The sequence below is a fragment of the Bufo bufo genome, chromosome 1 (genome assembly GCF_905171765.1).
Source record: "Bufo bufo chromosome 1, aBufBuf1.1, whole genome shotgun sequence".
NCBI classification, from domain to species: domain Eukaryota; kingdom Metazoa; phylum Chordata; class Amphibia; order Anura; family Bufonidae; genus Bufo; species Bufo bufo.
In genome coordinates, this window is record NC_053389.1 from 63,842,135 (window position 1) to 63,869,916 (window position 27,782).

General features: G+C 45.0%; 1 protein-coding gene across 2 annotated transcripts in view; it reads left to right on the top strand.

Moving 5' to 3' along the window:
• GRIK4 (glutamate ionotropic receptor kainate type subunit 4) overlaps nucleotides 1–27,782 on the top strand; it is a 308,075-nt gene that overhangs the window by 200,242 nt on the left and 80,051 nt on the right. For both annotated transcript variants that reach the window (XM_040425209.1, XM_040425214.1), the window contains one exon: nucleotides 26,385–26,563. In XM_040425209.1, the coding sequence (XP_040281143.1) occupies nucleotides 26,385–26,563 (179 nt within the window). The remainder of the gene's footprint in view (nucleotides 1–26,384; nucleotides 26,564–27,782) is intronic.

Below are 27,782 nucleotides of genomic sequence, written 5' to 3' on the forward strand. Positions count from 1 at the left end.
TTTTTCTGCATTGATGGTGCCTTTCCAGACATGCAAGCTGCCCATGCCACACGCACTCATGCAACCCCATACCATCAGAGATGCAGGCTTCTGAACTGAGCGTTGATAACAACTTGGGTTGTCCTTGTCCTCTTTGGTCCGGATGACATGGCGTCCCAGATTTCCAAAAAGAACTTCGAATCGTGACTCGTCTGACCACAGAACAGTCTTCCATTTTGCCACACTCCATTTTAAATGATCCCTGGCCCAGTGAAAACGCCTGAGCTTGTGGATCTTGCTTAGAAATGGCTTCTTCTTTGCACTGTAGAGTTTCAGCTGGCAACGGCGGATGGCACGGTGGATTGTGTTCACTGACAATGGTTTCTGGAAGTATTCCTGAGCCCATTCTGTGATTTCCTTTACAGTAGCATTCCTGTTTGTGGTGCAGTGTCGTTTAAGGGCCCGGAGATCACGGGCATCCAGTATGGTTTTATGGCCTTGACCCTTACGCACAGAGATTGTTCCAGATTCTCTGAATCTTCGGATGATGTTATGCACAGTTGATGATGATAGATGCAAAGTCTTTGCAATTTTTCGCTGGGTAACACCTTTCTGATATTGCTCCACTATCTTTCTGCGCAACATTGTGGGAATTGGTGATCCTCTACCCATCTTGGCTTCTGAGAGACACTGCCACTCTGAGAAGCTCTTTTTATACCCAATCATGTTGCCAATTGACCTAATTAGTGTTAATTGGTCTTCCAGCTCTTCGTTATGCTCAAATTTACTTTTTCCAGCCTCTTATTGCTACTTGTCCCAACTTTTTTGGGATTTGTTGACACCGTGAAAATTGGAATCAACGTATTTTTCCTTTAAAATGATACATTTACTCGGATTAAACGTTTGATCTGTCATCTACGTTCTATTACAAATAAAATATTGACATTTGCCATCTCCACATCATTGCATTCAGTTTTTATTCACAATTTGTTATTAGTGTCCCAACTTATTTGGAATCCGGTTTGTACTATAAATGTCTGGTTACACCTCCAGGATTCCCATCTAATGGGAGAATACATGAAAAATGCATGAGAACAGCTACAAGACATAGACATACATGTCACCAGATTGTTGGGGGCCGCACAGAATGATATCAAGGGACGCATGTGGCCCCCGGGCTGCAGGTTGTGCACCCCTGCTTTAACATAAATTTAATTTACTAATGTGCATATAACATCAGAAATTTCTAAACTGTTTCAATCCAGTAAGTAAAGGAAATTGTGTAAAATATCAGTTTGAACGGCAGTATAAGGTATAAAGAATATTCAGCCGCTTTGAGTTGATGTTGGCGCTGTCAGTGTTATGCATCTGTAACAAAAAGTTAAATTGATCGGAAGAACAATTTATTCCCGCTGATTAACCCAAGTCAGTGCCTGGTATTCTCTTATTGAAAAGTCTCCTTCTGCTTGTGGATGTGTGACGGAGCAGTGAAATCAGCAGGTAGAACACGACACACAATGAAGAATAATAACCACACGCTGAACAGTGAAGTCCGGCTACCCGTCCAAATGAAAAATATGGTGCTTAGAGCATGAACTCATTTTCACACAACTCTACAATATTGGCATATTGAGGGACATTTAGGCCCCTTGCAGACGAGCGTTCCTCCCGCAGCGAGTCCGCATCGCAGCTCCCGGTCTGACCTCCCAGCGCTGCCAGGGGTCACATGGCATTATATTGATTTACGATGCTATGTAACCCTTACAGTTCGGGAGTGTATTGGATAACACTGGCATAATGCTGCCAGTGTTATCCAATACATTCCAGAACTGTAAGGTTTACATAGCATCATAAATCAATATAATAATGCTATGTGACCCCGGTAGCGCTGGCAGGTCGGACTCGCTGCAGGAGGAACGCTCGTCTGCAAGGCCCTAAGTGTTTTTGCCACTATTGTGCAATAATTTGCAACTTTTCACTTTTTCAAAGTGATGAGAATAGTGGGCAGGGCTTAGCTGGAGGGGTGTGGCCTCCTGCGGCCCTCCGGATTTACTATCATTTATGCCAGAAAGCTGTATAAGGAGATTTTTCTCCTTATACATTTGTCTGGTATAAATACCTTGAGAAATATGAATGAGCAGAATGAGCTCCATATTTATCAACTTTTTCCGATATGGAAATCAGATAAAGTGGGTGAGCTGTGGGGTAACTTTTTTATACTAGAAAACTGGGTGGGGCAGAAGTTTCACTATGGGGCCCTAAAAGATCTGTGTAAGCCGCTGATTAGTACTATAGAGACCCTTTCCCTGTATGAGCAGTGTCTGGTACTGGTATTAAAATAGATGCTGTGAACTATAGAAAGTAAAAGTCAAAAGATGACATATTCTTTATTACTTTTCTAAACTACATCAGCGTTATTTTGCTTTGCTTTTCACTAGTTACCATTTGGTAAAACTATGGGGGTCATTTACTAACAGAAATTCACCTATCTTTTGCTTTTTTCTGGGGCAGATTACTGTGAAAAGGTTGTGTCGCAATCTGCAACTTTTCCCCGCTTATGTCAGGTCAAAAAAAGGGGTTGTGGTGGGGAGGGGGACAGGCCGGTGGGCCCGTCTCATTTATCATTTATCATTTTCTGCCTGTTTTAGGCATAGAAAGTGGTCTAAATTTAAGCCAGCAAGGAAGCTGCCATAAATTTAAACCGGCAGTGGATGCGCCCAAGTTATGTAGAGGCCGGCACCTCGGCGGATCCACCGCCAGTGCGCAGGGTTATTAAGACCAGCGTCTAAAACGTCAGTCTTAATAAATGACCCCCTATGTGTTTACTTTTGGATTTTAGACACAAATAATATCAATAGTCATATCAGTAAGGGTCAGTTCAGATTTTTATATCATACCTAATGAAATGTTTGAAAAACCGAATTTAATGGGAATTTACTAAAGTGAGGTTCACATATGCAACAGAAGCCTCTGTTAGCTCTGCTACTTGCAGATTCCATGATATTTGATGGAAAAAAGCACTTTGCGCTATGCCGTAATGTATAGTATATACAGTATAGTATATACCAGTGATAGCGAACCTTTTACAGACTGAGTGCCCAAACTGTAACCCAAAACCCAACATAGCAATTTAACCTGAATACTACAGTCCAATTTAGTATATCTTTATCATTTAGCTATAATAGCCTGCCTACATTCAGAGCGCTGCCTGTGTCATTCATTGTGCGCCCTGCGCTGATTAAAGGCAGTAAAAGTCTAGGGCATATTGGTACACCATAGACTTTTTCTAGGCTGCAGGTGTGAAACAGAGGCACGGTTCACAAGGGGTCCCTTTAAGAAGAGTTAAGTGTTTCATGACACTAGTTGCAATAAAGCAACAACGGAACGGAGTCCCTTTAAGACATGGTGTTAGTACCCGGGTGTAGGAATGCCAGAGGGGTGTAGGGTGGCCTACAATGTCCCTTAATGTTTTGTGCACGTGTCACGATGCTCCTACCTGGATACGCTCGAACCCCAGGCGTTGGCTCTGAAGCAGACAAAGGGGGTAGTTGAATGGTGGGATGAAGAATAAATTGAGTCCAGACCTTGTGATGAAGTTCAATAACAGCTTTACTTTCAATAAACATTTCTCCAAACGATTTACAGACTCTGTCTTGATTCCTAGCAGGCTTTAGCATGAACAAAACCATGGCAGGCAAACTCCTCCTTGCTACATCTGTTACTCTCTGACCCTGCTGTGCTGACAGGCTGGCTATAGAACGTAGTTTCCTCTCTATGCTGTACTTCACTTTGTAGTCTGGTCTGTCTCTAGATTTGTCCAGGGAAAACTCCTCCTGGCTTCTGAGGCTTTAAACTGTGATCTCCACATCCAGCAGAGCTGAAGGTGCTCTAACAGGCCTAGACAGGGCTCGTCCAACAGGAACGTGCACCTGCTGCACACCTAACCCATAGGAGGGGGGTAAGCTAAACTGAACCAAACCAGAACTCCACCCTCCCGGCTGCAAGTGGGACACACCCACCACACCACAGAGGGGGGATGTTAGAATGGAATGGAAAGCTCCATTCTATGTACCTGTAGCTCTGCCATGTATGCTGCCACCTTCTGGTGAACCAGGCACATTACATGAACAGTTACATAACATTATTTTAAGTGCACAGTGTATAGGACCTGGACAGAAATACATAAGATGACATTATATTAGCCCATGGAAGACAGTAGCGGGGTGCGGAGTGGTAATGGCATTTTGGGTCATTACAGGTGCTCACAGAGAGGGCTCTGAGTGCTGCCTCTGGCACCCATGCCATAGGTTCGCCATCACTGGTATATACATTCAATATAGTAATATATTGTATATTAGCATTTCTTAAAGTCTAAAACTAATCTCTAAGGCCTCTGTTATTCCGATTATCAGGAATAAAAGTTTTTACGAATATTTGTTCCCAAGGTTTGGCCAGTGTAAAAGTGCTGCCAATCACCCAACAAACAAGCAAATGATCATCTGTCGAGGATCCGTTTTTTCCAGCATCACATCGTGCTGTGTAAACAGGAATGTGCTGGCGACAAACAGTGAAACTCTATGGGGTTTAATGATCGTAGTAATGATCGTTCATTCCCCATACTGTAGCAATCATTGGTGCATGGAAATGCAATTAACGAGCCAGCGAGTCCACTCCATACACCCCTCCTGCGCGGTAGGGCGGTCGGAAGGGGTTAAAGATAACAGCCAATTTGAACATGCAGTGTAAAGCATGGTAGATGCACAGATTAGCACCCTGCACCTGTACTCCAAACGGGTAATGCAACTAAATTGTAGTCTGCTGTTCCCACATACAGAAGAGCTAAAAACGGCTTAACAAACGGCCGTAAAAACTACTTAACCTAATAAAAAGTCATTTTTACTACTAAGTAGTGGAACATATTATAAGGCCATGGCTGGACATTTAATTGAATGGAGTTTGTACAGTAAGTGCACATGTAACGCGAGGCACAGAGATGGGAATAAATAAGGTCCGCTAATAAATCTTTTGGTAGCGAAATTAAAAATTCCTTATGTCTACCACTCCATCTCCTGCCAATACATCACAACCTATTTTTCATTTGGACAGGGCACCTTGAGGACTTCTACTGTTTAAAGAAAATTAATGGATTTCCGATGTCATTCGATTACATTTGCCTCATGGTAGGTTCATACATATTTTCAATGTAAGCGGCAGGCATGGCATCTGAGCACATAAAAATTAGGCCTCATTTATCGACATGGGCCTTGTTGCTCATAGCAACCAATCAGAGCGCAGCTTTCACTTGTCCACAGCAGCTTCACAAATGAAAGCTGAGCTCTGATTGGTTGCTATGGGCAACATGATAGCAGTGCCACTGTAACCTTAACCCCTTTGGGACCTTAAGGACCAGGCCATTTTCTGCAAATCTGACCAGTGTCACTTTAAGTGGTGATAACTTTAACGCTTTGACTTATCCAGACCATTCTGAGACTGTTTTTTCGTCACATATTGTACTTTATGACACTGGTAAAATGAAGTATAAAAAATTTATTTTTTTAAATGAAAAAATACCAAATTTAGCAAAAAATTTAAAAAAATTGCAAATTTCCAAGTTTCAATTTCTCCACTTCTATAATACATAGTAATACCTCCAAAAATAGTTATTACTTTACATTCCCCATATGTCTACTTCATGTTTGGATCATTTTGGGAATGATATTTTATTTTTTGGGGATGTTACAAGGCTTAAGTTTAGAAGCAAATCTTGAAATTTTTCAGAAATTTGCAAAAACCCAATTTTTAGGGACCAGTTCAGGTCTGAAGTCACTTTGCGAGGCTTACATAATAGAAACCACCCAAAAATGACCCCATTCTAGAAACTACACCCCTCAAGGTATTCAAAACAGATTTTACAAACTTTGTTAACGCTTTAGGTGTTGCACAAGAGTTTACAGAAACACCCCATATGTGGTCGTACACTACTGTACGGGCACACAGTAGGGCGTAGAGGGAAAGGTGCGCCATATAGTTTTTGGAAGGCAGATTTTGCTGGACTGGATTATTTACACCATGTCCCATTTGAAGCCCCCCTGATGCACCCCTAGAGTAGAAACTCCCTAAAAGTGACCCCATCTAAGAAACTACACCCCTCAAGGTATTCAAAACTGATTTTACAAACATTGTTAACCCTTTAGGTGTTGCACAAGAGTTATTGGCAAATGGGGATGAAATTTGAGAATTACATTTTTTTGCCAAATTTTCCATTTTAACCCATTTTTTTCACAAACAAAGCAAGGGTTAACAGCCAAACAAGACTGTATCTTCATTGCCCTGACTCTGCCGTTTACAGAAACACCCCATATGTGGTCGTACACTACTGTACGGCCACACGGCGGGGCGTAGAGGGAAAGGAGCGCCGTGTGGTTTTTGGAGGGCTGATTTTTATGGACCGGTTTATTTACACTGTGTCCTGTTTCAACCCCCCTGATGCACCCCTGGAGTAGAAACTCCCTAAAAGTGACCCCATTTTGAAAACTACCGGATAAGGTGGCGGTTTTGTTGGGACTATTTTCAGGGTACATATGATTTTTTGTTGCTCTATATTACATTTTTGTGAGGCAAGGTTACCAAAAATTAAAATTCTGAAATTTCATCTCCATTTGCCATTAACTGTTGAGGAACACCTAAAGGGTTAATAAAGTTTGTAAAATCAGTTTTGAATACCTTGAGGGGTGTAGTTTCTTAGATGGGGTCACTTTTAGGGAGTTTCTACTCTAGGGGTGCATCAGGGGGGCTTCAAAAGTGACATGGTGTCAATAAAAAAGGCCATCAAAATCGGTCTTCCAGAAACCATGTCGGTCCTTTCCTTTTGCGCCTTTTAGTGATACAGCAGTATACGACCACAAATGTGGTGTTTCTGTAAACTGCAGTATCAGGGTAATAAATATTACATTTTGTTTGGTTGTTAACCCTTGCTTTGTTACCGGAAAAAACGGATTGAAATGGAAAAGTGCCAAAAATAGCTGTTTTGGCACTGTTTTTAATATTTTCTTTTGACCGTGTTAATCTGGGGGGTTAGGTCATGGGGTATTTTTATAGAGGAGATTCTTACGGACGCGGCGATACCTAATAAGTCTACTTTTTTTTACAATTATTTAGGTTTTAGACTATATTATCCTTTTTGATACCCCAAATTTTTTATTTTTTTTGCCGATTATCTTATGTGGGGGCTCATTTTTTGCAGGATGAGAGGACGGTTTTATTGGCACTATTTTGGGGGCTATATGACTTTTTGATCGCTTGCTATTAAACTTTTTGTTATGTAAGGTGACAAAAAAAAGAATTTTTTGCACCGTTCTTAAAAAAAAATTTTTATCCGTGTTAATCTTGGGGGTTGGGTCATGAGGTATTTTTATAGAGGAGATTCTTACGGATGCAGCAATACCTAATAAGTCTACATTTTTTTACAATTATTTAGGTTTTAGACTATATTATCCTTTAAGCTACAAAAAAAAAAATTGGGGTATCTCTAAAGTCTAAGAGTCATTTTTCTTTTTTTTTTTTCTTTTAGCCCATTATCTTATGTGGGGGCTCATTTTTTGCGGGATGAGAGGACTGTAGGTCTGGTAGAGGACGTCCCCACTGCAGTAATACTTGACACTAGGTTTCTTGACTAGGCCCATATGCAGCATGAGGCCCCAAAATGTCCTCATCTCGGCTGCACTGACCGGCGTCCAGCCACCGGGCCTAGCCAAAAAGGAGCCCGGGTGTTGAGCGACGAACTGTTGGGCGTACAGATTCGTCTGCTCCACCATTATATTTACCAGTTGGTCACTGAAAAAATTACAAAAAAAGTAATATTCAGTGAAGCCCACTGTGGAAATCTGGATTCCTGGTTGGCCTACAAAATCAGGAATCACGGGCTTAAATCGCTCTGGGGTACACCAGACAAGTTCACCGGCAGGGTGCTCCGGTGGATTTAACTGGTGGGCCGGAAAACTAGTACGAGCCCCAGAGCTGCTCTTACTAGGGTGGGCCACAAGGTCCCTAACATGGCGGTCCCCTTGCTCCGCCTGGCGGCGTCTCCGCCGCCTTGGGGGCTCATCATCATCGCTAGATGATGAGGAGGACGCGGATGACAACAGGAAAGTGGGGTCATCCTAGTCCTCACTGGGACTCTCGGACTCGGAGGCAAGCTGGGCGTATGCCTCCTCGGCCGAGAACGTCCGGCGGGCCATAGGGGAGTGTGTGTCTGCGTGTGTATGTGCGTGTAAATCTTTATTTGGTGTGCGTGTGTGGGGCACGGGTGTTCACGTACTTACCCTAAGCCTAACAGACAAAAAAAACAGACTAACAAAAAAAGGGGAAAAAAAGTTAAAAAAAAGTTAAAAAAATAATCTAAACCGCTAACAGTAGCAGGACGCTAAGGCTGGGTTCACACTTGAGCGTTTTACAGCGCGTTCAAACGCGCTGTAAAACGCTCAACACATGAAAACCAATGCTTCCCTATGGCCCTGGTTCTCACTTGAGCGTTTTACAGCGCGTTTGAACGCGCTGAATAACGCCCTACGCTCAAACAAGTTCTTGAGCTTCTTTGGGGCGTTTTGACGCGCGTTTGTGGCCATAGGACACTGCAGTCAATCACACAAACGCGCGTCAAACGCGCGTTTACTATTGCAAAAAACGCGCATAAAAACGCGCGACAAAAACGCGCGTTAAACGCGCATATCAAATACGCTCAGGTCTGAACCCAGCCTAAGGCCCCTTTCACACGAGCAAGTATTCCGCGCGGATGCGATGCGGGAGGTGAACGCATTGCACCCGCACTGAATACTGACCCATTCATTTCTATGGGGCTGTGCACACGAGCGGTGATTTTCACGCATCACTTTTGCGTTGCGTGAAAATCGCAGCATGCTCCTCTTTGTGCGTTTATCACGTAACGCAGGCCCCATAGAAATGAATGTGCGGATGCGGTGCGATTTTCACGCACGGTTGCTAGGAGACGATCGGGATGGAGACCCTAACCTTATTATTTTCCCTGAATACAGAATGCATAGTAAAACAGGGCTGGAGGGGTTAAAAAAAATAAAAAATCATTTAACTCACCTTAATCCACTTGCTTGCGATGCCCGTCATCTCCGTCTGACTCTTTTACTGTATAGGACCTGTGGAGAGCATTAACTATAGTTTAAGGACCTGGGATGACGTCACTCCGGTCATCACATGGTACGTCACATGATCTTTTACCATGGTGATTCACCATGGTAAAAGATCATGTGACGTACCATGTGATGACCAAAGTGACGTCATCCCAGGTCCTTAAACTATAGTTAATGCTCTCCACAGGTCCTTTACAGTAAAAGTCAGACGGAGATGACGGGCATCGCGAGCAAGTGGATTAAGGTGAGTTAAATGATTTTTTATTTTTTTTAACCCCTCCAGCCCTGTTTTACTTAGCATTCTGTATTCAGAATGCTATTATTTTCCCTTATAACCATGTTATAAGGGAAAATAATACTATTTACAGAACACCGATCCCAAGCCCGAACTTCTGTGAAGAAGTTCGGGTTTGGGTACCAAACACGCGCGATTTTTCTCACGCGAGTGCAAAACGCATTACAATGTTTTGCACTCGCGCGGAAAAATCGCGGGTGTTCCCGCAACGCACCCGCACATTTTTCCGCAACGCCCGTGTGAAAGAGGCCTAAGAGTGCCGGCCACAGTCAGCGTACGCACAAAAAAAAAACTGCCTTCGCCCCAAAAAAGTTGGGGGGGCAGGGGGGCAAGCAGCAGCACCCCTGGGGGGTCTAGGGTCACACAGCTGTGCTGTGGACCGCAGACACCCTAATTAGGGTGATGCAAGAAAACTTTTTTTTACCACTAACTTTCCCTTTATTTTCCCTGCCTAGCCCAACCTTTCCCTAGACTTTCCCTAATTACCTGCTGATAAGATGGGGGGTGCTGGGGCACAGATCGGGTCCTGCGGGCAAGGATGGGTGCTGGGGCACAGATGGGGTGATGCTCCACACGTGCAGGCAGCGCTTCTCTCTCCTCGGGCTCCGGACACAAAAGGAGGAGGAGAGGAGCGCTGCTATCATTTGATAGGGACCTTGTGGAGCACTCCGTTCTGTTCAGTTACGTTTTATCCCTATTGTCAATGAATGGGGACAAAACGGAAGCGTTTTTTTTCCAGTATTGAGACCTTATGATGGATCTCAATACCGGAAAACAGTAACGCTAGTGTGAAAGTAGCCTAACTTAGACAGATATGCAGGAGAAACTCGAAAAATTAGAATATTGTGCAAAAGTCTATTTATTTCAGTAATGCAAATTAAACGGAATTGCATTAACGCATCTTAAAATTAGAATTTTGTGAAAAGGTTCAATATTCTAGGCTCAAAGTGTCACACTCTAGTCAGCTAATGAATCCATACCCCCTGAGCAAAGGGGACCCCAAAATTGTGACTTTTGGGTTTCATAAGCGGTAAGCCATAATCATCCAAATGATAACAAATAAAGGCTTGGAATATCTCGCTTTGCCTGTAATGAGTCTCTCTCATATGTTAGTTTCACCATTTAAGTTGCATTACTGAAATAAATGAACTTTGCACGATATTCTAATTTTTCGAGTTTCACCTGTATAGCTAAGAGTTTGATGGAAACCTGCAATTTGACCTATAGCTCAGGATGCTGGTTACTGATAAATAACAGACAGGAAATAAAGACGGGGTTATTCTTTGATAAATATATGGTGCGTCCATCATGCGCTCACTTACTCCTCTGCAGTAGTTCACTGCGTTGGGGAGGACTATTTATCTAATTCAGCATTTAGACAGTAATTGACAGGCTTTAAATGCAATGTGTGGGCTGGAGCTTCATACACTGGGAACACGACGAGTGGTGTCACAGAAGGTTAAATCAGGTTGGGAGAGTTCATTCTCAGCTTCTTCTTTATCAGGGCACTTCACTGAACATATGGGGGTGGTTTATTATATATTAAGGCATACAATTAAGGCCCCCTTCACACAAACGTGTGCGCCCCGTGGTCGTGCTTCAGCCTGCAAAATGCGGGCCGCAATGCACGAACACAGTGCGTGGGGCAGCCACAGCGGATCGTGGACCCATTCACTTTAATGGGTCCGCGATCCGGCCGTTCTGCAAAAAGATAGGACATGTTCTATCTTTTTGCGGAATGGAAGTACGGGACGAAACCCCGCGGAAGCACTCCGTAGTGCTTCCGTAGGGTTCCGTTCCGTGCTTCAGTTCTGCACCATTCTGCATCTCCGGATTTGTGGACCCATTAAAGTGAATGGATCCGCATCCGTGATGCGGAATGCTAACGGAACGGCACCCTGCGTATTGCGGATCTGCAAATGCGGTCCGCAATACGGCAACGGGAAGCACACGTTCGTGTGCAGGGGTCCTAAGGCAAAGCCATGTGTCTCGGGCCTGCATGGTGGCACATGGAGAACCTAAGGCTCCACATTATGGAGCCGTATGTAAGATGAGATGTGAGATGACGCAAAATAATTACAGACAGACTTCAAAGTGTAGCACATAAAAAACGTACTTTAAGGGCTCATGCACACAACTGCACCGTGTTCGTTCTGCAATTTGCGTAATGGAATGGGTCGCCCATCATAGAAAGGACATGTTCTATTTTTTTCGTTGCCCCACGGAACGGAACAACGGATGGGGACATCACACAGAGTGTTGTCCTCACATTTTGCGGCCCCCGTTGAAGCGATTGGGTCCGCATCCAAGCCGCAACATACACGATCTCCAGGAACAAGCATGACATTTTAATAAGTAATATATTTAAGCCCACAAGCTTGTAGTTACAATGTGAGGGCCACTTAGCTTAAAGGGGTTCTGCAGTTTGTTTAAACTGATGATCTATCCTGTGGATAGATCATCAGCATCTGATCGGCGGGGGTCCGACACCCGGGACCCCCGCCGATCAGCTGTTTGAGAAGGCAGCTGCGCTCCAGCAGCGCCGCGGCCTTCTCACTGTTTACCGCCGGCCCAGTGACGTCACGACTAGTATCAACTGGCCTGGGCGCGGCTAAGCTCTGTTCACTTGAATGCAGCTTAGCCGCGCCCAGGCCAGTTGATACTAGTCGTGACGTCACTGGGCCGGCGGTAAACAGTGAGAAGGCCGCGGCGCTGCTGGAGCGCCGCTGCCTTCTCAAACAGCTGATCGGCGGGGGTCTCGGGTGTCGGACCCCCGCCGATCAGATGCTGATGATCTATCCAGAGGATAGATCATCAGTTTAAACAAACTGCAGAACCCCTTTTAAAGAGGTTGTCTCACTTCAGCAAATGGCTTTTATCATGTAGACAAAGTTTATGGATTCATTTTTTTCCATCACGTTACACCCTGCTCATTTCCATGGTCGCGACTAGAGATGAGCGAATTTAATATTTTGAAATTCATCCACACTTTGTTTGGTGGTAAAAGGTGAATTGCGTTATGGATTCCGTTACCACGGACCATAACGCAATTCTAGGACGGAATGCATAACGGAATGCCTCTATTCATTCCGTCATAATACAAGTCTATGGGCTGCAAAACGGATTCGTCCCGTTTCCGATATGCAGGGGACGGATGGCTTACATGTAGACATCCTGTGTGGCACCATATGTTCCTCTGTGTAGTTCCGTATTCTCCCTCGAGGAGTGCTGGTAGACACCGTTCTTTTTAACTAGTGTGTACTAATGTAACTTAGGTTCTTAATTCACGTTATGGACCTAATTATTAGGTTTTAATTACATGTCAATAAAGGAATTAGGTGGAGACTGATCCGCTAGCCAGGCGGTAGCCCCTCTAGCTTTATGTAATGCATGAATCAATTCCTCCTGTAAGCGAACTACTCCTTACAGTGTAATCATACTTTTCATTCATATTGAAGCAGGCTGCTCCCCATGGTACAAGCGATTTTAAATTACCATAGAAGCGTAAGGTGAAATAACTTCGGTTCACTGTAACCGCAGGAGGCCTAAGCCATTATTACAGCCATCTCAATGTGGCCGGAGATCCATGTTTATATTCTCTATAACAATATATATTCAAGGACAAGCTTTCTCCGCAGATGCACTCCAGGTCAAAACAGTACAAGGATTAGGGAGAATTAAGTAAAAACCTGAACTAATCAAGATAACAATCAGTAAAAGAATATTTGTCTGTATCCGCATAATTAGACTTGTTTCACCAAGCAGTATCAGGAGGCATCTTAGCGTTTGTTTTATACCCACAGCATCCAGACCCCTTGTGGGTGTAAAATACTGAATTTAGATTACCATAGGGTACCATGGTGATATAAGTACTGTTCAGTGGAACTGTGGGGGTCAGGGTTGTAGGAAGATAAAAAGCAGCTTAAAAAGAAGAATCCTTCTAATTAATTTGTGTCTGTAGGCAAAAGTGTGAGGCTCTTGGAAGATTAGTCTTAGAGTATCATCCTCTGTGATGAAACCCGTTATACACCATGATCAATGCTGGCCATAGTGATTTTTCATTTTCAGGGCTCATGCACACGACCGTATGTATTTTGCAGTCCGCAAAACATGCATCCGCAAAAAATACGGATGACGTCCGTGTGACATCCGTATTGCATCCGTTTTAATTTTTTTTGCAGATCCATTATAACAATGCCTGTCCTTGTTCACAAAACGAACAAGAATAGGACATGTTCTATCTTTTTTACGGAACGGCCATGCGGACATACGGACACGGAATGCACATGGAGGCATTTCCATTTTGAAGTGAATGGTTCCGCATACGGGCCGCAAAAAAAATATATTCTTGTGCATGAGCCCTTACACAACCATCGGGGATACTCAGTGTTAGGTCAGTGGTCCGTAGTGAATGGCTGATTTTTCCTGGGTATATAAGGCAGGCTCCCCCCTGGGAAGGGTGCCATAGATTAGGTTTTTCTAGTGTCTAGCAGCCCACCATAACATCTCAGCCTGATAAAAGAGTCAGGGAGGATGAGGACTCCAATGACGATTGTGTGCTGGACAGGACCTGGGAGTCGGGTCGGGGTGCTGAGGAGGAGGTAACCTCAGTGGAGAAGGGTGGTGGCGGCAGAGGCAGTAATAAAGAGCAGAGGCGACATTCCAAAGAACAGCCAGGGCCACGTCTGCTTCAAGATCTGGTGATGCCACTCATGCTGTGGGTGAGTTAGGCCCAAAAGGTGCCAGAGCTAAGCCCCAGCTCGGCTGCTTGTAAGGCTACTTTCACACTTGCGTTAGGTGCGGATCCGTCTGGTATCTGCACAGACGGATCCGCACCTATAATGCAAACGCTTGCATCCGTTCAGAACGGATCCGTCTGCATAACAGCTTTTTCAGATCTGAGTTTTCACAATCGTGAAAACTCAGATCCCACAGTATATTCTAACACAGAGGCGTTCCTATGGTGATGGGGACGCTTCAAGTTAGAATATACTAAGAACTGTGTACATAACTGCCCCCTGCTGCCTGGCAGCACCCGATCTCTTACAGGGGGCTGTGATCCGCACAATTAACCCTTCAGGTGCCGCACCCCCCTCCCTCCCCTGTTTTAAATTCATTGGTGGCCAGTGCGGCCCCCCTCCCTCCCCAGTATTAAATTTATTGGTGGCCAGTGCGGCCCCCCTCCGCTCCTCTTACTGGTAAGTGAAAGGTCTGTGCGGCGCATTGCTTATAGCACAGACCTGTCACTTACCAGTAGGAGGAGCGGCCGGCCACAGACAGCACAGGTAAGTATAATGCTTCTAAAATTGCTAAGTAACCATGGCAGCCAGGACTGCAGTAGTGTCCTGGCTGCCATGGTAACCGATCGGAGCCCCAGCGATTAAACTGGGACTCCGATTGGAACTCTCCGCTGCCACCAATGATGAGGGGGGGGGGGGGTGATATTAATTAGGGGGGGGAGAGGGGAGGCTGCACTGGCCACAAATGAATTCAATACTGGGGAGGGAGGGGGGACCGCACTGGCCACCAATGAATTTAATACTGGGGAGGGAGGGGGGCCGCACTGGCCACCAATGAATTTAAAACTGGGGAGGGAGGGGGGTCTGGCCCCTGCTGCCTGGCAGCACCTGATCTCTTACAGGGGGCTATGACACGCACAATTAACCCCTCAGGTGCGGCACCTGAGGGGTTAATTGTGCGGTTCACAGCCCCCTGTAAGAGATCGGGTGCTGCCAGGCAGCAGGGGGCAGTTATGTACACAGTTCTTAGTATATTCTAACTTGAAGCGTCCCCATCACTAAGGGAACGCCTCTGTGTTAGAATATACTGTCGGATCTGAGTTTTCACGATCTAACTCAAATCCGATAGCATATTCTAACATAGAGGCATTCCCATGGTGATGGGGACTCTTCAAGTTAAAATATACCATCGGATTGGAGAAAACTCCGATCCGATCGTATATTAATAGGGACTCCTGACTTTACATTGAAAGTCAATTGGGGACGGATCCGTTTGCAATTGCACCATATTGTGTCAACGTCAAATGGATCCGTCCCCATTGACTTGCATTGTAAGTCAGGACGGATCCGTTTGGCTCCGCACAGCCAGGCGGACACCAAAACGCTGCAAGCTGCGTTCAGGTGTCCGCCTCCTGAGCGGAATGGAGGCGGAACGGAGCCAAACTGATGCATTCTGAACGGATCCTTATCCATTCAGAATGCATTGGGGATGAACGGATCCGTTCGGGGCCGCTTGTGAGAGCCCTCAAACGGATCTCACAAGCGGAACCCCAAACGCAAGTGTGAAAGTAACCTAACTCTGTGCGAGCAACTCCTGTATGGTATTTTTTCACCACAAGGCGAGCACAAAAAACCACAGCAGTGTGCAAGATCTGCAGGACTAAAATAAGCCATGGCCGTTCAAACACAGTCATAGCTATCAGAGATCTATTGTAGCACATGAGGCGGCATCACTGGATCCTTTTGGAAAATACAACTGGTGAGCATTCCCAATCAGAACAAATTTGTCCTCTTTCTCCTGGTCCTCTTTGTAGCAGCCAACCCACATCCCCAACTAATACGGAATCATCATCATCACCTTCTTCTTCTCCTGCTAAGACTCCTCCTTGTCCTTGGCTCCATCGTGAGACATCTATAACGGAATGTTTGGCCATGAAAAAACTTTTCTCCACCAGCAATTAGCAGTACTCCAGCACCAAGGCCAGGTCCCTTTGACCCTTCCCCAAGATTGTATCAGCCTAGCTCCCACAGAAAGCACTTATCTACCTCATCCAGTGTCGGACTGGGGTACCTAGGGCCCACCAGTAAAATTTATTTTGGGGGCCCACCGTACAGATACATTCAATTATAATAAATAATCTAACACGTTTCTTATATGAACATAGGCTGGTTGAGGTGCTGTACATTGAATATATGTATGTAGTGCAGTAAATCTACTGTGTTATGTGCCACTTGTGCAAGGGGTGGGAGACTAGGGGCCCACCTTGCTCAGGGGCCCACCGGGTGATTCCCCTGTACCTCTGTGGGCCAGTCCGAGCCTGACCTCCTCCACCATGGACACGGTCCTGTCCCCAGCAGCAGCAGGGCACAGCGTCACTCACACTACCCCTCCTTTCTATCACATGTGTCAAGTCAAGCATTGCCACGCCGTGTTGAAATTGATCGGCCTGGGCGACAGTAGCCACACAGGCGAGCAGTTGCTAAAGTACATCAAGCAGCAAAGATCCCGCTGGCTGTCACTCCCCCCCCCCCCCCCCCCGGGCAAGGTGGTCAGCGACAATGGCCGCAACATCCTGGCTGCCATGAACCTGGGGGAAAATAACACATGCTCCCTGCATGGTATTTTAAAAAACTGCACAAGGTGCTGGCAATGTCCAGGTGACTGTCCCTCTTTTCAACCATTCTCTCATGGTGATGAACCTTCTCCTGGACTTGCAGTGTCAGAATGATCTGCAGCTACACAGCTTAATCTGCGACGTTAGAACTCACTGGAATTCAACATTGCACATGCTCGCACATCTGTACGAGCAGCGGGAATCTGTGAACGATTTTGTATTGTACCGGACCACCTCAACAGGGAGCATGTGTTTTTAGGTCAGGCAGTGGCAGCTCATGCCATTCATGCTGCAGTTGTCCCTCATCCCCTTCATACATCTGGCCTTGCTGACGATGCCCCATCTTGCCTGCTGACCATCATGTTCTGTGTGGCTTCTGCTGCCTCCATCATGCCACTGCTGCCTTCATGCTGCGACGGGCGCCTCCGCCCAGGGCCCTTTAAGAGGGAAAAGAGTACTTGTTTTCGTGATGCCAGTTGCAGTGAAGCAACAAGGGCACAGAGCCCCTTTTAGTGATGCCGTAGATGGTACCCAGGTTTAGGAATGCCAGAGTGGTGTAGGGTGGTCTAAATGTCCCTTAATGTTGGTGCCCGTCTCACGGTGCTCCTACCTGGTTACGCTGGACCCTAGGCGTTGGGTCCGCAGCAATGAAAAGGGGGTTTGTTATGAAAGGGATGATGAAATAAATTGAGTCCAGACCTTGTGATGAAGTTGGAAACAGCTTTACTTTCAATAAACTCTTCTCCAAACAGTTTACAGGCTTTACTGTCTTGGTTTCCAGCAGGCTTTGGCATTAACTGTGGCAAGCAAACTCCTCTCTGCTATGTCTGTTGCTCTCTGGCTCTGCTGTGGTATTCTGGACTGTCTCTAGCTTCATCCAGGGAACACTTTACTCCTGGTTTCTGAGGCTTCAGGCTTCTGCCTCCAGGTCCAGCTGAGCTGAAGGTGCTCCAGCTGGTCCAGACAGTGCTTGTCCAGCAGGGACGTGCTCCTGCTTCCCTCCCCTAGCAGGGGGTAAGCTGAACCTTTACCAAGAAGGGGGTAAACTGAACTCAACTCTAAAACTGAACTTCACCCTCCCTGCAGCAACAGAGGGGGTGTTAGAATGGAATAAAAGGTTCAATTCTATCCAAGATAGCTCTGCCATATTTGCTGCCACCTGCTGGTGAACCAGGCATATTACATGTTAACAGTTACAAAATAAGAAATATGAATACACGTTTTGCAAGACCTGGAAATTAAGACTTAGATTGACATTATACTAGCCCATTAGAGACAGTAGCAAGGTGCAAAGGTGGTAATGCACCTCTGGGCCGTTACAATGGCACTGCTTCTGCCTGTGCCTACCATCATGTTGCTGCCTCCATCACGCTGCTGCCTGCCTGCCAACATGTACCATAGGACTGCTGCTGCTGCCTCAGCTGCTGCTACTTCTCGCAACTAATCCCCTACTGCCACCGATACCACTACTATTACTACCCAGACCGTTGGCCTACTGCCTTGTATGTTCCATGCAATGCTGCTTCTGCTGCTGCTGTTATTGCAGCCTCATGCCACTATATCCGTACCCTTTCCACATTCACACTGCACTCTGCTGTTCCCAATTAAAAGAGAGAAATTTTTTAGGCTCGTTTAGAAAGAGACACTTTTTTTTTTTTACAATTTTAACACTTTTACTTGTCGTATGGGCCGGCATTCTGACCCTGACTTTTGGACGCTTGGTCCCCCCAAGCCCCTTTTTTTTATGTGTTTTTATGTGTTTAAACATCATCTGCCACCAATAAGGGAACATTTTTGGAAGCTTTGGAATATGAAAAAGCACAACACATGTGCCGGCGCAGTGTGAAATAAAATGCGCTGTATGTTAACGCCATCAAACATGCGTTTACCCATAGCTATGTATGTCAGTGTCACTCAGACATCATTTACTATTGCTGTCATTGCGTTCCAGAGCTTGGGGAGGGGGCCGGGAAAAAGAAAGGATTCATAAAAAGTAAACAAAAAGAGATACGTTTTCCTAAAAGTTCCCAGGAGACTAGAGGGTGTTATATACCCATTTTGGCAATTGGAGCCACTTTGGTTCGGTCCTAATCAATTCGGGTCCGAAACCAACTTTTTAAAAAATTCGGAAAAACCAGACAGAACTGAATCACGAACAGTTTTGCTCATCTCTAATTCAGACCATTAGGAGTATCAGGATCCAATATGTCTCCCTACTGATGTAGCTAGATGGGGTATGTCAATTGGTAACCTAATATAGCCTAGTTTGTATAGGAAATCTACTGAGATAGACCCGTATAAGGGTTGTGTGAGGTGCAGTACACAGAAGTGTGTATGTAAATACACTGCTCAAAAAAATAAAGGGAACACTTAAACAACACAATGTAACTCCAAGTCAATCACACTTCTGTGAAATCAAACTGTCCACTTAGGAAGCAACACTGAGTGACAATCAATTTCACATGCTGTTGTGCAAATGGGATAGACAACAGGTGGAAATTATAGGCAATTAGCAAGACACCCCCAATAAAGAAGTGGTTCTGCAGGTGGTGATCACAGACCACTTCTCAGTTCCTATGCTTCCTGGCTGATGTTTTGGTCACTTTTGAATGCTGGCGGTGCTTTCACTCTAGTGGTAGCATGAGACGGAGTCTACAACCCACACAAGTGGCTCAGGTAGTGCAGCTTATCCAGGATGGCACATCAATGCGAGCTGTGGCAAGAAGGTTTGCTGTGTCTGTCAGCGTAGTGTCCAGAGCATGGAGGCGCTACCAGGAGACAGGCCAGTACATCAGGAGACGTGGAGGAGGCTGTAGGAGGGCAACAACCCAGCAGCAGGACCGCTAACTCCGCCTTTGTGCAAGGAGGAACAGGAGGAGCACTGCCAGAGCCCTGCAAAATGACCTCCAGCAGGCCACAAATGTGCATGTGTCTGCTCAAACGGTCAGAAACAAACTCCATGAGGGCGATATGAGGGCCCGATGTCCACAGGTGGGGGTTGTGCTTACAGCCCAACACCGTGCAGGACGTTTGGCATTTGCCAGAGAACACCAAGATTGGCAAATTCGCCACTGGCGCCCTGTGCTCTTCACAGATGAAAGCAGGTTCACACTGAGCACATGTGACAGACGTGACAGAGTCTGGAGACGCCGTGGAGAACTTTCTGCTGCCTGCAACATCCTCCAGCATGACCGGTTTGGCATTGGGTCAGTAATGGTGTGGGGTGGCATTTTTTTGGAGGGCCGCACAGCCTTCCATGTGCTCGCCAGAGGTAGCCTGACTGCCATTAGGTACCGAGATGAGATCCTCAGACCCCTTGTGAGACCATATGCTGGTGCGGTTGGCCCTGGGTTCCTCCTAATGCAAGACAATGCTAGACCTCATGTGGCTGAAGTGTGTCAGCAGTTCGTGCAAGACGAAGGCATTGATGCTATGGACTGGCCCGCCCGTTCCCCAGACCTGAATCCAATTGAGCACATCTGGGACATCATGTCTCGCTCTATCCACCAACGTCACGTTGCACCACAGACTGTCCAGGAGTTGGCAGATGCTTTAGTCCAGGTCTGGGAGGAGATCCCTCAGGAGACCGTCGGCCACCTCATCAGGAGCATGCACAGGCGTTGTAGGGAGGTCATACAGGCACGTGGAGGCCACACACACTACTGAGCCTCATTTTGACTTGTTTTAAGGACATTACATCAAAGTTTGATCAGCCTGTAGTGTGTTTTTCCACTTTAATTTTGAGTGTGACTCCAAATCCAGACCTCCATGGGTTGAAAAATTTGATTTCCATTTTTTATTTTTGTGTGATTTTGTTGTCAGCACATTCAACTATGTAAAGAACAAAGTATTTCAAAAGAATATTTAATTAATTCAGATCTAGGATGTGTTATTTTTGTGCTCCCTTTATTTTTTTAAGCAGTGTATATTGATAAGACCTTAAACTTTACCTCCAAATACACAGGAATAACCCATCCTATTAACTCTTATCTCATTTGCAGCAGTAGTTACATTACATCTATGATTTACCGTAATATATCTGGTTCACAATATATTAGTTGTATCAGTCGCAAACTAAAAATAAAGGAAGGAGAGCTGAACGTATTCATGGTGCTTCATCACAGAATATCTCTAGTATACAGAGTCTTTCAGGAGCATACAAACATTTCAATTATGGACATGGGGGAAAAACTGATTATTTGTGAGTTATTAACTGGAGATAGTGACGAAACCCAAGAGAGGAGGCAGTGGGATGAGAACACTCCTCACATTGGATCGTAATTATGGACATTACTGCTCCTAACTGTCTAAATACTTGTTCTGATACCATATGTTTTTATTAGTGGTAGGTTGTGGTGGCTCACTAGCAAGTAGTTAAGGCATGGTGCTACAAGCTCATATAGAGGGAATCACACCACCCTCTCTAACCCTAAGTTCACACCTGAGCGTTTTACTGCGCGTTCCTACGCGCTGTAAAACGCACAACAAGGAGAAACCAATGCTTCCCTATGGGAATGGTTCTCACCTGGGCGTTTTACAGTGCGTACGATCGCGCTGTAAAACGCCCGACGCTCAAACAAGTACTTGAGCTTCTTTGGGGGGTTTTGTCGCGCGTTCCCGTACATAGACTTTCGGGAACGCGTGACAATGGGCGTTCGCTTGTCTCTGTATGCACGCTTGTAAACGCCCGTACAATCGCGCATACAGAGCGCTCCTTTTAGAACGCTCAGGTGTGAACCCAGGGTTAAAGGCAAATGTAGTAATAGGAAAATGAGCGAGCACTCATACACTTGGCAACCAGATTGACATGTGCAGAAAATATTTATTAAATCCCCATAAAATACACGTAATAAAATTTATAAGAACAATGTAGCAATAATAAACATTACAGTCACATATACAGGGAGTGCAGAATTATTAGGCAAGTTGTATTTTTGGTGATTAATTTTATTATTGAACAACAACCATGTTCTCAATGAACCCAAAAAACTCATTAATATCAAAGCTGAATATTTTTGGAAGTAGTTTTTAGGTTGTTTTTAGTTTTAGCTATTTTAGGGGGATATCTGTGTGTGCAGGTGACTATTACTGTGCATAATTATTAGGCAACTTAACAAAAAACTAATATATACCCATTTCAATTATTTATTTTTACCAGTGAAACCAATATAACATCTCAACATTCACAAATATACATTTCTGACATTCAAAAACAAAACAAAAACAAATCAGTGACCAATATAGCCACCTTTCTTTGCAAGGACACTCAAAAGCCTGCCATCCATGGATTCTGTCAGTGTTTTGATCTGTTCACCATCAACATTGCGTGCAGCAGCAACCACAGCCTCCCAGACACTGTTCAGAGAGGTGTACTGTTTTCCCTCCTTGTAAATCTCACATTTGATGATGGACCACAGGTTCTCAATGGGGTTCAGATCAGGTGAACAAGGAGGCCATGTCATTAGATTTTCTTCTTTTATACCCTTTCTTGCCAGCCACGCTGTGGAGTACTTGGACGCGTGTGATGGAGCATTGTCCTGCATGAAAATCATGTTTTTCTTGAAGGATGCAGACTTCTTCCTGTACCACTGCTTGAAGAAGGTGTCTTCCAGAAACTGGCAGTAGGACTGGGAGTTGAGCTTGACTCCATCCTCAACCCGAAAAGGCCCCACAAGCTCATCTTTGATGATACCAGCCCAAACCAGTACTCCACCTCCACCTTGCTGGCGTCTGAGTCGGACTGGAGCTCTCTGCCCTTTACCAATCCAGCCACGGGCCCATCCATCTGGCCCATCAAGACTCACTCTCATTTCATCAGTCCATAAAACCTTAGAAAAATCAGTCTTGAGATATTTCTTGGCCCAGTCTTGACGTTTCAGCTTGTGTGTCTTGTTCAGTGGTGGTCGTCTTTCAGCCTTTCTTACCTTGGCCATGTCTCTGAGTATTGCACACCTTGTGCTTTTGGGCCCTCCAGTGATGTTGCAGCTCTGAAATATGGCCAAACTGGTGGCAAGTGGCATCTTGGCAGCTGCACGCTTGACTTTTCTCAGTTCATGGGCAGTTATTTTGCGCCTTGGTTTTTCCACACGCTTCTTGCGACCCTGTTGACTATTTTGAATGAAACGCTTGATTGTTCGATGATCACGCTTCAGAAGCTTTGCAATTTTAAGAGTGCTGCATCCCTCTGCAAGATATCTCACTATTTTTGACTTTTCTGAGCCTGTCAAGTTCTTCTTTTGACCCATTTTGCCAAAGGAAAGGAAGTTGCCTAATAATTATGCACAACTAATATAGGGTGTTGATGTCATTAGACCACACCCCTTCTCATTACAGAGATGCACATCACCTAATATGCTTAATTGGTAGTAGGCTTTCGAGCCTATACAGCTTGGAGTAAGACAACATGCATAAAGAGGATGATGTGGTCAAAATACTCATTTGCCTAATAATTCTGCACGCAGTGTATACTGTACGCATATACAGGAGGCGGTAAAGGATCTTGTGCTGTACTGTAAATGGTTACTAGGATTATACAGTACATGTGAAAGGTTTTTTTCTCATTATATTCTATGTGTGTGTCCCTTGGGTTCTGCTTGGAAGATGTATGGCGTGACTCTTGTGTTGTAGACTTTATTTTTTCAAGGATTCCGTCCTCTGGGTCAAAAGATATACAATGGTTCTGGGTGACTTCACTGTGTTTCAAAGCGCTCCAGGTATGTCAGGGGTGAAAACAAGAATTGTTCTTATTCATTTCTAAAGACTTGATGCTTTAATAACACAAAACTGAAAACCCTTTGAACACGGGCTGTATAGTCAGCAGTTTAGTCCACCATATACTAATAAAAATCTGAGTCATGTGTTCATAGTCCAGTTCTGGGTAATGATAAACCATATTGGGAACGGATTGCACTGTGTTCTATACCTTGGAACTGTTCCTTGCTATTGCTGGATGTGCTACTACTGCTATTCTGCTCTCTAGTAAAGAAAGACTTATTTATTGATACCAACTGGCCTGGTTACAGACTGCTTCGCCATCCGCTGGATGCTGCACCCATACTGCTGCCTTGCACCCTGCATTAATGGCACCCCAACTAACAACAAGCAAGAGCCCCAATACCAGGGTGTGCCCCCAGGGGTGCTCCCTCCAGTCACTGCACAGCCCCAGGGATGGCCATGGTGACGATTGCTACTGTGGTTCATAGCTTCTCTTGTTCTTTGTGAACTGGATGCCCGCTGCTGCTGCCGACGGCGGTCTTAATAAATGACCCCCTATATGCACAGTGTATGCGGGGGGCAGGCAGAGCAGGACGTCTGTGTAGTCACACATCAGCCAATAGCCACTAAATACTAAGTAATGTCAGAGAGGGAGCTAAAGCTTTGGCAATCTCTCCTGTAAAGCTCTGCAGCAGTGTTTGTTATTGCCTATGGTGTTAAAGGGTTTGCCTGTTTTAAACTGCCGCTCCCCCTAGCCAAGGGGACATGTGCTCATCTCTTCCACTTAGTTCCAGCTCACTGGGACCCAGGGTGTCTTCACTGAACTTCACTTCCGGTTCCCGTCTGGGGTCATATGCACTGCTGCAGCCAGTGACTGGCCTCAGCAGTGTATCCAAGCTACACATCACTGCTGGATCACTTACCTCTTGGGGACACTACACGCCTGAGGCCAACAGCACATGTGACCCCGTCCAAACAAGAAGTTGACAGATGGGGGACTAGAAGTCCAGGGAACACAGCTAGGGAGCTGCAGAGCCAGAAGTGAGTGTCGGGGACCAAGTATGGATTTTAAAAAACCCTGAAAAATGCCTTTAAGGAGCTACAAAGCACCTTAGGAACTTATATTTTTTTGCCCAGAGTCAAAGAATAAATGGTTTATTATTGTAAAAGGAATTCGTCATATTTAACATGTTGTCTGATCTATAGGCAGCAGGTTATAGAGCAGGAGGAGCTGAGCAGAGTGATATATAGTTTGGCTGGAAAATATTCAGTGAAACTTGTAATTTATACATATAAAGGGAGTCTGTCAGCAGTTCTGACTAGGTTAAACTGTTGATAGCAGTAGGCAGAGGCTGGGGGGGAGCAGGACAATAATAACTTTTATGGAGCAGAGGGGAGTGGTGAAGAACAGTGAAGCTGGAGCAAAATCTGGCAGAATAAATCAGCAGTTTATCATGGTCAGAACTGCTGACAGACTCTAATCTCTTTCTATGCTTAGGAGTCTAGGGGATTGATGCAGAGTGGGAGGTTTGTAACAACCTATGGTTAGGCAAAAAAAAAAAAGTACAGATGCAGGACAGGAGTGGTCCAAAAGATCCTTTATTCTTCTGGACCACTCCTGGCCAGCGGCTGTGCTTTCTTTTGCCTAACCGGAGGTTGTTACCAGCCTTCCACTCTGCATCATCCATACTGGAAGTCTTCAAACTTGGGATAAGAAATTCCTGGACAGTCCGTAAAAATGGGGCATTTTTTTCAATGTACGTGAAAAAAATAAATAAATAGGTGTCTCCGTGATTTTTCTGTGGCTGGTGGCTCTTGAGAAGATCGCTTTGACTGTAATTCTCATCATTTTAGAGCTCACAGGAAATGCTGGTAATGTGTTCAGTATAAGTATCTAACCCAGAGACATGTATTACTTATAATTGGTGTTGAGCGAATCAAAGCATCCAAAGCGGAATTTGATCCGAAGTTTAGGAAAAATTTGATTTCCCGCAAAGCCCAATTTCCTAGCTCTTTGTGGTAACAAATACATTTTTCCTAAATTGGTGGCTGAAAATCAAAAAAAATTATACTCACCTTCTCCACTTGATTACGGAGAGACCGTCCACTCCCGTCTTGATTGAAGGACCTGAGGTGAGCTTGAAGACTGATAATGTCAGTGCGCAGCCAGCGCGATCTTGTGTTGAAGTCTTCACGCTCGCTGCAGGTCCTTTGGCGAGTTTTATTCAATCAAGACAGGAGCGGACGTCCTCTCCGTATTCAAGTGGATGAGGTGAGTATATATATATATATATTTTTTAAACCCGGATTAGTCCCCTGAGCACCTGAATGTGAGTCTCAGATGTCATGATCATAGTTGAACACGGCATCTGAGGGGTTAAATGACGGGGGAGGGGGGGGCGCAATCGCCATTCCCCGTCATTGTGTGATGAAGTAATGTGTAACAAATTAGATTTCTTGACGAAGTTTGGCGAAGCTGCCTAATCGAAATTTTTATCTCTACTTAAAATCTTTATAGTTCATTATAGTTTTCCAATTTGTCCATAAAATTTTTGCCTGTCCGTGATTTTTGGATAAATTGTCCAGAAAAAAGAAAAATTTAGGTTGGCAACCCTGGATATGATCCAAAGTATAGAAAGAGCAGAGATTTAAATGAATGTGTTAGTCGTTATAATGAATCTTTTCACATAAGACTATATACTAATCTGCTCTGCTTCTCCTGCTCTATGCTGCCCACAGGACTACATGCACAGCATGGCAGGCCGCCTTTGAACAACCCAATGATTTAGCAGACATAACAATTTTCCAGAGTTTCAATTTTCAATTTCCGTTTTTGTGAAATGGGACCCATTCATGATAATGACAAGACTTTCCTTTCCAGGTCTCCTGAATCTTGAAAAGCTCCTACGCCAGTTTCTGATTTCCAAGGACTGCCTTTCCGTCAGGATGCTCGATGACACCTGGGATCCAACACCTCTTTTAAAGGAAATCCGTGATGATAAGACTGGCACTATTATTATCCATGCTAATGCATCGATGTCCCACACTATTCTGATGAAGGTATTTTCTGGCATATTCATCCATTTAATAAAAGTTTGATCTCTAGGATGATGGGACCCTCACCAGTGCTGAGAATGAAATGATGTATCACTGAGACTTTTTAAAAAGTCGCAAAATAAAAAAATCGTAGTCTCACTCCAGTAGGAGGGAGTAGTAGTAGGAAGACTAGATTAGGTTTTCCAGACAAAAAAATGTTAAGTTTAATGGGGTTGTGCAAGAATGCGGGAGGGGGATGGGGGGAGTTGGCGAACCTGTAAAAGGAAGATTACTTAACTGCTTCCTGGCAGTGGCTTAAGGTCACTGAGGGACACCTTAGCTACCCTGCTTTCCACCCTTAGCCACTTTCCTTGACTGAGATGCTGACATTTGTAGGGTACTTTGTTTTATATTGTTGAACTGCATGTAGCACTGCACTGTTATTGCACTGTATTTGCACTGCACTGTGGAAAGGGTGAATGCACAGCCAGCCATAACTGAGAGACTTTGGGGCTTTCCATCCTGTGCACTGAGAAGCTAGTAATTTTCCACAGTTATCATTTAAGACTATGCAGAGCTAAGTTTTGGAGTGAAAAAAACTACAACAACTGTGACACAGTGAACTTTTGACTGTCTGGTTTAGTCAGATGGTTGTATGGTTGTTCACATTTGGAAGCTGCTTGGTCATTCCCTTTGACTTGTATTGAGGCACAGGCAGCCTTGAACTGCAACATTGTTTATTTTAAGCTTCTACAGCTTCTCCAGCTTCACCCCCCCCCCAGAAGAATCTAGATCAGTTAGAAACTATATAAAAGTGGATCAGTCAGAGCCCCTAATGATCTGCGGATAGGGACCAATGTTTAGTAGGAGAGACTCTGCCACACTGTGTGAGTGACCATAAAAAGACACTGAGAAGGGGATACCCTGCCTGACGACTGAGAGGCAGATTCTGGGCGCCACCTCCAACCCGGCCACTATACATGACCATGCATCCGCGTGGCTGGGCTTGTAGTTCTGTGCATGCTCCACTGAATCTTCAGTCGGCGCATGCGCAGCTATCCTCTCAGCCTCTGGGAAAGCCGACAGAGATGTACTGCACGTGTACTTCAGTACTTCTGATGTACTGCACGGTTCTGAGAACCCCTATTATGCAGAGTAGGCGTGCGCAGTATTGTATGCAAGGCCATGCACCTGTGGTATTGTGGGAAAGATATTCAAATTAGCTCTCCCAATAATTTGCATA